This window comes from Grammomys surdaster, unplaced genomic scaffold, assembly GCF_004785775.1.
Source record: "Grammomys surdaster isolate TR1022 unplaced genomic scaffold, NIH_TR_1.0 66, whole genome shotgun sequence".
NCBI lineage: Eukaryota > Metazoa > Chordata > Mammalia > Rodentia > Muridae > Grammomys > Grammomys surdaster.
This window is the reverse complement of record NW_021604568.1, coordinates 18,695,932-18,708,074: the sequence shown is the minus strand read 5'-3', so window position 1 is coordinate 18,708,074 and position 12,143 is coordinate 18,695,932. Positions and strand designations below refer to the sequence as shown.

The following is a 12,143-nucleotide window of genomic DNA, read 5'->3' as shown; positions in this document are numbered from 1 at the left end:
CCAGGGAACACAAAGGATTCTGGCTCTCTCTGTACCCTGTGCAAAATCTTCTGCTTTTCTCCGTCTCTTCAGCTCCCCTTTATGGGGCACCTGGGGGTCTGATCCCTGAACATTTTTTTTTTAAAACAAAACAAAACAACTCCAGCGTTCTCCATGTTATTATGACAAGTAGAAACCAAGAACTCAGGGTCCCACGATGTGACCCTAAGCAATTTACTATGTCACTAGTATTCTGTGAAATGGGTGGGCACTAAAAGGCCTGAGGGATGGACGATAAAGCCCTCAGAGAGAAAAGAAGGGAGGAGGGGGGCGTGAACAGACAACTTGGAGTGGCTAAGGCCCCTTCCAATGCGCTGGCAAATTCACTTCAGCCCACCCACTCCTCCCAGACCTCAGATAAACTTCTTTGTCATTTAAATTGAAATCCCCCAAGGTGGGAAAGTTAGTCCCCTTCTCGCGGTTCCGTTTGGTCCTTTCTCCGGGCCCCATTCTCTGCGGACGCAGGTCTGCCGGTCGGTGCGGGCTAGCCATGGCTGTCCCTGATGCAGTCCGTCCTCTGGCCAGCTTGGGCAGTGTCCCAACCTCCTGCGCTCGAGCTCTCTGCGGCTCTGCCCTGCAGGAGAGGCAGCAACACACTGCGGGATGCAGAGCAGTCGCCGCAGAAGTAACGGGCAGGACCCACGGCCGACGCGGGGGATGGGCGCGGAATAACGGACAGCCGCGCCGCGCCGCGCCCTGTCAGCCCGACTTCTCCAGGTCTCCTTCCGTTACTTCCCGCGCTCCCGAGAAGACGGATGCACGGATCGCCGTGCCGCCGCCGGCGGAATGCAGCCGTGGGGGGAGAGCGGCGCTGGAAGAGCGCCGAGAGGCGGGGAAGGACCCGCGTCCAAGCGCGCTCAGGCGCCCGCCGCCGGGGGCGCGCACGCTCTGACGTCACGCGCCGCTCGCCCAATGAGCGCAGGCTCTGCGGGGAGGCGCCGTTCCCGCCCTCGCCCGCCGCTGGTCGGGCGCTCGGGCCGCCCCCGGGGGAGCGTCTGAGGAGGCGCGGGGCCGCGGCGGGCTAAGGCGCCGCAAGGCAGCGTCGGACTGCGGACGCTCGGTTCGGGCCCAGGGAGCCGCTCATCCGCCACCGATGTCCTCAAGATGGAGGCGGCGGGGGCGACGGCGTAGGGAGGAGGGCGGCGCGGAGAGCGCGGGAGAAGGCCGAGGGGCGGCGGGGGCGGCGGGATGGGGCTGCTGCTCATGATCCTGGCGTCGGTCGTGCTGGGCTCGTTCCTCACGCTGCTCGCACAGTTCCTGCTGCTCTACCGCAGACAGCCCGAGCCGCGGGCGGATGAGGCGGCCCGCGCGGGCGACGGCTTTCGCTACCTTAAGCCGGTGCCGGGCCTGCCCCTCAGGGAGTACCTTTATGGCGGCGGCGCCGAGGAGCCCGCTGCTGGGTCCTCCGAGGCCGGCGCCAGCCCGACCCCGACCCCCGACAGCCCGGCCCCGCCGACGCTGGAGACATGCTACTTCCTCAACGCCACCATCCTGTTCCTGTTCCGGGAGCTGCGGGACACCGCGCTCGCCCGCCGCTGGGTCACCAAGAAGATCAAGGTGGAGTTCGAGGAGCTGCTGCAGACCAAGACGGCCGGCCGCCTGCTGGAGGGGCTGAGTCTGCGCGACGTGTTCCTGGGCGACACGGTGCCCTTCATCAAGACCATCCGGCTGGTGCGGCCCGTGGTGGCCTCCGGCACCGGTGAGCCCGACGACCCCGACGGGGACGCGCTGCCCGCCACCTGCCCGGAGGAGCTGGCCTTCGAGGCGGAGGTGGAGTACAACGGCGGCTTCCACCTGGCCATCGACGTGGACCTGGTGTTCGGCAAGTCCGCCTACCTGTTCGTGAAGCTGTCGCGCGTAGTGGGGAGGCTGCGCTTCGTCCTCACCCGGGTGCCCTTCACCCACTGGTTCTTCTCTTTCGTGGAGGACCCGCTGATTGACTTCGAGGTGCGCTCCCAGTTCGAGGGCCGGCCCATGCCCCAGCTCACCTCCATCATTGTCAACCAGCTCAAGAAGATCATCAAGCGCAAGCACACCCTGCCGAGTTACAAGATCAGGTGAGAGGGGAGGTTAGGGGAGCCGAGGCTGCCCGGGGGTGGTAGCCAGGGTCCCAGCAAGACCCTGGCATGCATTTTTGCTTCCACCTGGACTGGAGGCCCCTAGGTAAAGAAAAGCGGGTAGTGGGCACTTCCCGTGCTGCCAAGACAGTACTGGGAGCTGGAGGCCTGACCCCCTCCCTGTCCCTGGCCAGTCAGTCAGTGTCTCTCCTGGTCCTGTTGAGACACACTTGTGTGTGGTTGCTGCAACCTGGGGACAGCAGCTGTGTCTCTGTCTTTGCAGCCTCTCCTGCACCAACCAGGTGGAGAAAGTTGTTCCTGGACACACTGCAGACCTGAAGGGCGTGCTCACAGCCCGGGTGTGTCCTGTGTGGCACGGGCCTCGGCAGCTCTCCGGGCAGAGGCAGGGGTTGTTGTAGAGGGATGTGACTTGGAGGATTTGAGTGCCTGGTGGTCTTCTCTGTGAATTTGCGTTAACTGTCATCTGCCCTTGGGATGTCGGTTCCGCCCCACAGACAGACCCAGAGACTCTACTTCTCAGGTGTCTACTGCCTGTGACTGTTCCTTAATCCAATACTCCAAGTCACCTTGGGGGTAATATTTTAAAGACAGTGATTTGGAGTTTTTAAAGTTCCTCTGTATATGGTGGCCTAGTTTTGTGTGATATACTTTTGATTAATTAATGCATGAGTTTTTTTTTTTCCTGACATGGAAGTAGAAGGGGAAATGAGTATTTGGAGGATTAGAGGTTTCATATGTGGGACTTGGAAGGCTTGTTGGAGTAGAAAGGCTCCTGTTTCTTTTAAAACGACCAAATCTTTAACTTCTCTTTCTATCCTTTAAGTTTGTGTTCACTAAATCGAACATCTTGGATTTTGTTGTTTAATGTGAAATTATCAGTCTAGTATTGCCTTATATTACTGCTGCTCTTTAGTGGAGATTGAATATTCCTGGATATTGTTTTCTCCCCCAGTCTAAGGCACATAATGCAGAAGTAGTGCAGATTTGGGATGGATTTTTGATTTGTGGAGCTTTGACTTTACTAGTTATGGTTTGTTAGGCTAATAGAATAAACAGTCTAAACTTTTGGGTGACAAGAGAACTACTGTGTGGAGCACGTGTTTCCGTGGATTTGTAGGGGATGGTGAACTGGTCGTTTACTATGCAGGATTTCTAGTTCTGTAAAGTAGATGCAGTTGATGAAGCCTACTTTTACATGACTACAGTATGAGCTGTAGTTTTTAAGCAATGATGTACTTATAGCAGTGTGTTGCTAAGAAAGTCATAAAGTTGTTACAGGTTTTGATAATCACAGCTCTTGATGAATCAGAAACTGATGCAGAGTGCATCACTCAATATGTAGGGTTTTTGGACATTTATTATATTCCCCTTACTATTCCCAATGCTCAAGAGTCTATAGTGATCAGGAATAAATACTGCCTCCACCTTCATGAAGTTCAGAGTTGAGTGACGACTATTATCTACTTAATAACATTTAGACTCAGGTGGAGTTGATGGAAGGTTGAAATTACTAGAAAGCTGCTTTTGGGTTGGTAAGCAGAACTAGAAATATGGGCGTGGAAACACTGGTTGAGGAAGTGCTAGCTTGTCTTGTTTTCGAAGCCACTTCTCCAGAGGTGTGCTACACTGGTGATAGTGTGGGGCTGAATTCAGATAAGAGAGTGGATTTTATAGCACACTTCAGACGAATCATCATTCTCACAAAGAGAAAGTAACTAGTATTAATCCTATTTTATTGTTGAAGGAATGGTAGGTAAATAACCTGCTTAAGTCATATAAGCAGTCAAGTGGTGAAACTCAGCTTGGGTAAAGGGAGGCTGCCTTTTTAATTTTTTGAAACTAAAGGAATTTATTTCACTTTTTAATTTTTGGGCTGGGAATTATCCACCAGTAAATACTTATTGGCTTAAATTTTTGCTTTCCTGTTTGCCAAAAAAAAAATTATAAATTATTCTGATTGGATGAAGAAAAATACATCAAAAAAAGGCTTTTTAGCTTTTAGAATTAAAAATAACATTTTACACAGCCCAAACCTTTAACCCCAAATCTAGAATGAAGTCCCTTAAGTGCATTAGAATGACTTCATTTAATTATATCTTGATTATTAGTAATGCAAAACAAAAAAATTATAATGGTTTCTAAAGCAGAACAGACTAGGAAATGGGAGAGGTTGTCTTCTTTGGCACACAAAGTTTTGATGCTGATAATTGTTAACATCACCAACCATGGTGCTAGGGCTAGAACCTGGAGCATGCTGGGAAAGCAGTCTGACACTGAGCTTCACCACAGTAGTTCCATCCCCACCTTTTTCGGATTCTTAAATGATTTTTTTTTCAAAGTTTTATAACAGTAAGTTGTTTAGACATCTTTCCAAATTAACCTAGCACTCTGAGTGAACTATAGCTATAAAACTTCCTGACTTAAACTGGAAGCTTCAAGAGAATCTTGTAAAGTTTTTTGTGAGGCTAAACCTTTGGGTGTTACTCTGTTCAGCATTTCTTTTTTAATCCTCCAGATTGTGTTGATCCATTTGAACATCTAATCTTCTCAGTAAGAGCTAAAATAGTAAAAGAAAATTATACTAAGTCTCCAGGCTCTTCGCTGCTTTAACCATTGTGTGACAGTTGTCTTGTTGGTGAGCACTGTTCTCACCTCTTTCTAAACTCCTGTTTTCTATTTTCTTTTTTGTTTTTGTTTTTCGAGACAGAGTTTCTCTGTGTAGCCCTGGCTGTCCTGGAACTCACTCTGTAGACCAGGCTGGCCTCGAACTCAGAAATCCGCCTGCTTCTGCCTCCCAAGTGCAGGGATTAAAGGCGTGTGCCACCACCGCCCAACCTGTTTTCTATTTTCATAGTGCTAAGATGAAGTTGACCTTTACAACTAACCAGGTCTTAGGTTTTGACCTAGAAGTCAAGTTTCCTAAGGACTCATGATAGATGTTTAAATGTACCAACTAAAGCAGTCGTTTATAAAACATAGGATTTTAAAAATGAATTATGAAAATGATTTTATGAAATGATTATAAAAATGAATTGTGCTAAAGATATGTTGTCTGTTATGTTGAAGTTAGGAGGAGTTTCTTCATTCAGCCCTCTCATTGTTTTAATCTTTTTCCCCTTAAAATGTGTACTTAAAAATTGTTCATAAAGTAGAAATACTTTTAAAACTTCCAAATTAGTCTTTATCAGTGATATCTCGTACATGGAGAGTCTCTCTTCACTGTAAAGTCTGAGGTGTAGTTGTGGCAGGACAAGGATATCTAGGGTTTGGGAGTCACATATTTGAGATTCTTATTAATGTGTCCACGTTTACACCAATGGTTCTCAACTTTCCTAAGGCTGTGACCCTTTAATACAGATCCTCATGTTGTGAACCCAACCAAAAATTATTTTCATTGCTAATTCATAAGTGTAATTTACTACTGTTAGGAATTGTAATGCAAATATCTGTGTTTTCTGATGGTCTTAGGTGACTCTGTAAAAAGGTTATTCAACAGCTTTCCCTGTTTTAGGGTGGTGGTGTCCTGTAGCCAGCACTGGTTGTTCATGGGAAGGGCAAATTCAGTTTGCAGGCACTGTTTATTTGGCCTGTACTCGTTTTTCCAGTGCTAAAAGGTGAGATATTTTACTTGAAGTCAATTTATGGCTTCTGACTTTTATTTCCATGTATGCATTCCACATAACAACAAGCAAAAGAAACTGTAGTAAGAGCTTTGGGGTGAAACTGTGTAAGGCTTATCCTGTACTTCATAGTTCCACTCACCTGCCTCATGGAGCTGTTCCCTGGTTGACTTGGAATCATGTGCATCTGAGGCCTGCAGTGGCTGCTGATGACTTAGTGGCTGGTGATTGTTTTACTCTTTTTAAACTTTATATTTTTGAAAGAACTGCCATTGAGCAAATTTACTTATAATGGAATCTATATAGTGTTGAATTTTAAAAAGTCATTCTGCCACAAATTAAAAATAGAATCTTGAAATACTTCCACTTGGCTTGTTGTGTAGTAGTTGAAAATTACAGGGTCTGCCTTTTGTTTGAGTTTGAAAAATGGTTTGCATGAGTGGATTTGGTCAGTAATTAACAATTCTTGGCTACAAAAGAGGAAACAGTTATTTGGTTGGCATTGTATTTGAGTATATTGAATATGGAACATGGGTATTTATGGGTACAGAATATCTTTTTATCATTAGTTTTTGCTGTAACTAGTTGTTTTGTCCTGTCTTTTTATTACTGTAAACATCCTGAAATATACGTGTAGGAATTGTTACATATTCTCAGTGACTTGAAAGCAAAGAAGACCACACTATATTATCCTGCTAAGGTCGAGGGACAGGACAATGACTCCATTATATTAATGTACACACCATTGATTTCCAAGAACTAAATTAGGCTTGGTCTGTAAAGCCTCCTACTTTATAGTGTAGTTTATACATAATTTATTTCTTGGTCTAATGAGATGATGAAGAGCATTTGTTCTTAATGTCAGTTGCATTTAAATTTTTTTCTTGATTATTTGAGGCAAAGATGATTTTAAGCAAACCATTCTCTCTTAGAAACTTCCAAAGTAAATTCACAAAAAAACTGACAAAACTGTGTGGGAGGTGTAATGTATTGTATTTAACTTTCTTACTTTTTTTATGGGTACATAGATAACCTTAAAATGGTATGTTCTCTTTAAGGTGGTTACTAAAACTTCTTAGTGGCTATGGTAATGGTTAGCTTTACTTATTAATATTACTAGAAAATATAACTAACCATTCATACTTCAAGATACTAGAAACAATGACATTAGTATGTTATTCTAGCCATCCTGAAGTAATGATGTAATGTAATAGCTGATTTTCATCTGTTGTGCTCTTTTCTTACATTATGGCTCAGAGGAAATATGTTTTCATGTCTCTTTGTAAATGGAATTTCAAGACCATTTTCTCAGAGATGAATCATGAAGTCGTTTTAGAAAGTCATTTATTTTTCGGTAAGTGCTGATTGCAAACTACATATATATAGTTCTTTGCTGGGTGTGCCGGTGATAAAAATAGTTGTAAGAAATTCATGCTGCCCTGCAATTTGTTTTCTAGGGCAAACAAATAATTAAATTAATAATAGTGGCATTTGGATATACTTAAGACTTCAGTTTGTGAGAAACACGAACAGATCAATATCTCTGCTTAAGCAATTAGGTGATTACTTATTGTTATATATAGTATAGTATGTCTAGGGAAAAACACTATATATAGGGTTCAATACTACTCAGTTCCACGTATTCACTGCAAAGAGTAGCACTAGAGTTAAGTGTTCTCTGGTTTAGTGATAGTTTTACTTCTGGCACATTGGGTTTCCTGAAGATGCTGTTGTTATAGAAATGCATTGATAAATCTGCTTTAGAAATCTGAGGGTAAAAGTGTATGAGGAAGAAATTAGGCTTTAATGAGTAATGTATATGTGTATTGGCTGTGTCAGAGAACCACAGTGTATTCCTGAAATAAAGCATATCATGTTGGAGAAGTATCCTGATTCAACATTTAATATTTATGTAAAGTATTACTAACAGTTTATTAGATGAGCTAAACAGTGAAATAATTTTCCTATAGGTGTCTGGCAGGCACTCTAAGCAGTCCACACACTTGTTGTCTCTCTCCCAAGAAGAGAGACATCTTGTTTTTATGGATACAGAAACTCAGGCTTAGAAGGGATCTATGACTTTCTCAGAGTCCTAAATAAATAAACGAAGTAATAGGAAAAGTCCAGGAATCCCAAAGTCCCATGCTGTTTAATAATGCTGTAGTAATAAACAGTCATTTCTCCAAGTTCAGAGGGTTATCCAGGCTAGATGTTTTTAGGCCTGTAAGCTTCAATTATTTTGTGTGTCTTTAAATTTTAAAAGAAGATGATTAAATTCTCTGCACCTGAAAATTCTAAAGTATTCACTGCTTGGCCTTCTTCAGATCTTTACCCTCAAAAAACAAAGAAAAAACTCACATGATTCTAGCCTGCCACAAAACAAAACAAAACAAAAAACAGCTTCTCAGCTTTTTAAAGAGTTTTGTTTTATGAAAAGCTAATGAGGACTGTGAATAATTTCTGCTGAAAAATAAAAAAAACAGATTTTTGTTTAATTTCATGAAATTAATTAGTTACCTTGAAACATACGTAGAGTTTTTAGACATCAGGCTGAAAAGTCAACACTGACAGAAGACAGTTTTGTTGCCATAAATTCAGCTAATACTAATAAGCTAGCACAGAGCAGACACTTCGTAGTCTAGCTTACCTTCTTATGATGTGCCCAAGAGTGTATGGCTCAGACGCTTCCCTTTCTTTCTTTCTTTCTTTCTTTCTTTCTTTCTTTCTTTCTTTCTTTCTTTCTCTCTTTCTTTCTCTCTCTCTCTCTCCCTCTCTCTCTCCTTCTTTCTTTCTTTCTTTCTAATCCTAATTTTTACATATTCACACAGGGGTTATAAACACAAAAAGGCAGGACATGGGGAAGGGGATGACACTGGAGCGTGGGTGTTCAGGGTGAATACAGATATCTTTCAGAACAGGGTATCGGCTGGGTGAAGGTTCAGGGGGCAGGTCGCTATGACTCTATGGCTCAGACATTTCTAAACAAACTTCTGTTCTCTTTCCAACTCTCCCTTTCTTTTTCTTTCTTCCATTCCCCCTGCCTCTTTGTTTCTTTCTCTCTCTGTATGTCTCTCTCTTCCCTCTTGGTGAGATTTCGCTAGCTTGTTTGAGGCATCTGATGCAGTAATAGTTCAGTATTGATATCTGAAGTCCCAAGTTTCTACCCTCAACACAAATAATGATACCATTAACTTCCTTCCACCAATCTCATTGGGTAAATGCTGAATTTTTCTCCAGTATTTTGCCAGTCTTTTACAGATATTCAAATAGTCTTGTGTGGTTAAAAATCAATTCCTACTATTCCCAGTGTTATTTTAGAGTATTTGTACACTGGGTAGATGACTCTCAGTTCTTTCTCTACCTTCCACTGGACACCTGCCTTCTTCTGCTGCTTCCATTCCTCTCCTTAACAACAAAGTGCAGTAGAGATGTGACCCGCAGGTGCATTTGCAAGGGACAAGATGTCTCTCCCAACAGTATGTGTGGACCCAACTCTTCCTCTTTACTCCTTTATAAAAAAAATTGAGCTGGAGAGATGGCTCAGGTTAAGAGCACTGACTGCTCTTCCAGAGGTCCTGAGTTCAAATCCCAGCAACCACATGGTGGCTCACAACCATCCGTAAAGAGATTGGATGCCCTCTTCTGGTGTGTCCGAAGACAGTGACAGTGTACTCATAAATAAAATAAAAAAAAAATAACTTATGCAGTCTTTAATGAGATTCTACTGCTCCTGCATCTTCTCAGTTGTTTCCTTGTATTTGCCCTTCTTTCCTCTCCAGGATCTGTCTGTCTGTCTGTCTGTCTGTCTGTCTGTCTGTCTATCTTGCATTTGTCCAGCTTTAGCGTGGTGATGATCACGTAGCTGGGGTGGATGCCCACATGAACAGTTATGCCATGAGCCTTTTCTTGCTGTGTTTGCTCATGTATATGACATATTCTTCCTATACACCTGGCCTTTGTAAGTTCCTCAGACAACCTGAACTTCATCATCCTTTCTATTGGTCATAGATTGAACATTTTATTTCTGTCTCATCTCTTTTGGAAGAGGGGACGACATGATCTCTCCTAGAATGTAAGAAAGTGCATTGAAATGCTGTTTGTGGTTCTTGCTTTGGTCAGAAGTCACGAAGGGACTAAACTACATTTTGGTGGCTCACAGTCCTGTGATGGCCACAAAAGGGAAAAAAAGATTACTCTTCACGCTTGATTATTCTCTTTCTTTGGATTTCTTAAAAAGAATATATGGAATGAGTTTACTACCCCACCTTTTAAGGAGGGTGTATGTGTCTATATGTGTGCATGCACATGTGCGTTCATATGCCTATGCATGTGCAGTCCAGAGTTTGGTGTTAGGTGTCTGACTCAGTTGCTCTCCATTTTATTTTTAGAGACCAGACCAGCTCTCTTACTGAACTTGAGGCTTGCAGATTGAGTCAGACTGACTGGCGAGTCAGCCAGCTAAGGGGTTGTTCTGTCTCTGCCTTCTAGCCTCAGGATTACAGGCCATGATCTCCTATATATGCTTCTAGGGGATCGAACTCATTTCCCCATGCTTGCACAAGCACTGTACTGACTGAGCAAGTTCTAACTTGCTTTTTTTTCTTAATGTTTAAATATTATTGTTGACTGATGATTTATAAGCAAATACTTTTGTATAGTCTCTAGAGATATGTGCCTCCTCTCCCTGCACTGTTCTGCCGATATCAGTCCATTACAAGGACTTTGATGTCAGTCCTAGCCCTATTTTGGGTACTAGTTCTTCTTTTCCCCACAATGAAAAGCCAAATATGGATATTTTTGCAGCCTTTTCTACATTCCAAAAGCCTTGGTTTTTAATTTTACATTCCTAAAACAGTCAATATTGATTAACTGTAGATTATTCTTTCCTTGAACTGATATAGAATAACAGTAAAATTTATTTTCATTAGTCTAGTGCATAATTGTCAGTTTTTGTGAAATCAGCAGAATGTTTTAGAACACATTTCTCTCTATTCTGTAGTCAGCACATTGGGCACCATAAATTCTTCATGGGGAAAGAGTGAAGCTAATTCTATAGTGAGTGGGATACTGAAATAGCTGGGCTCTGATTTGCTTTAGTAACAGAGCTTGTTGTTGTATACTTAAAGTTATACTGCGGCTACTGTAGGAAAAATCAGCCAGGAGGCTTTATTCTTTTGCATTAAGTACTGTCTTCATTACTTTTCTATTGCTGTGATAAGACAACTTTGTCCAAAGGCTTACAGTGACAGAGAGTTAGAGTCCATGACCATCATGGCAAGCAGCATGGCATGCATGGTATGAAGCAGTAGCTGAGAACTCACATATTGATACATAACCAGATACTCAATCACACAATCCAAGAACACATTTACTTCAACAAATCACACTTCCTAATCTTTCCCAAACAGTTCTACTAACTGGAAACCAAGTATTCAAACTATGAGCCTATGGGATCTGTTCTCATTGAAACCACCACCAGTACTTAATTTATTTACTTGAGTCATTCCTAAGATATTTACCATTAAACAGGCAATTGTGACTTAGGTATGATACTAAGGAAGGCTGTTGCTCCTAGGATCAAATCTGTAATTACCTCTACAACTTTATGTGACTACAAGTTTTTGCTGGAAAGTTTTTTTGTACCAGTAGTAACTCTGTCTTACACGTTTGTAATCCTAGCACTTGGGAGATGGAGGAGGAGGAGGAGGAGGAGGCCATCCTTAGCTACATAGCCAGTCTATGTAGCTAAGACCATATCTCAAAAATGAGCTGCTTTTTTGTTTAGTGGGGGGGGGGGAGAGTCTGACTGACTTGAAAATTAGCTTGTGCTCTGTTCTTAGACAACTTATGCATGCAGATATAAGTATCTAGCAAATTACACGTCTAGTATTTGTGGAATATGCTGTTTTCCCTCTCCCATTCTCCATAGGATGATCATAGTTGTTGACTACATATAGTCTTACCTTAGTCATTTGGTAACATAAGTAACTCATTCAGGTCTTTCAGTTCTCTGTAATTTGCTAGAATAAGGTATTTTTATACAGTTGTATGAAAATTATTTTTAGTAGTCACTGAAAGTCTCTTGTTCTTACTGTTATTAACAGATACAACTTTTCTGTAAAATTTAGCACTTCGGTATTTGGAAAGATTGATTATTTATTTATTTTTTTATTTTTTTGAGGCAGGGTTTGTCTGTATCCCTGGCTGTCCTGGAACTCTGTAGATCAGGCTAGCCTTGTTGAACTCAGAGATCTGCCTATTTCTGCCTCCCAAGTGCTGGGATTAAAGCCATGCTCTACCACTACCTGGAAACTTTTTGGTTTTTAAGCAGGTCATAATAGCAAACTTTTGACATGGAGGAATTAAGCTAAATATTTGCAGTAAAATATTTCCTTTTGTTTACTAA

The 12,143-nt window shown here is 42.8% G+C and overlaps 1 protein-coding gene across 1 annotated transcript in view; it reads left to right on the top strand.

The window, feature by feature from the left end:
• Window positions 1–994: 994 nt before the first annotated feature.
• Window positions 995–12,143, top strand: part of Pdzd8 (PDZ domain containing 8) — a 58,913-nt gene continuing 47,764 nt past the window's right edge. Inside the window, exon 1 of the mRNA XM_028775116.1 lies at window positions 995–2,096. Coding sequence (XP_028630949.1) covers window positions 1,228–2,096 — 869 coding nt within the window. The 5' untranslated portion in view covers window positions 995–1,227. The remainder of the gene's footprint in view (window positions 2,097–12,143) is intronic.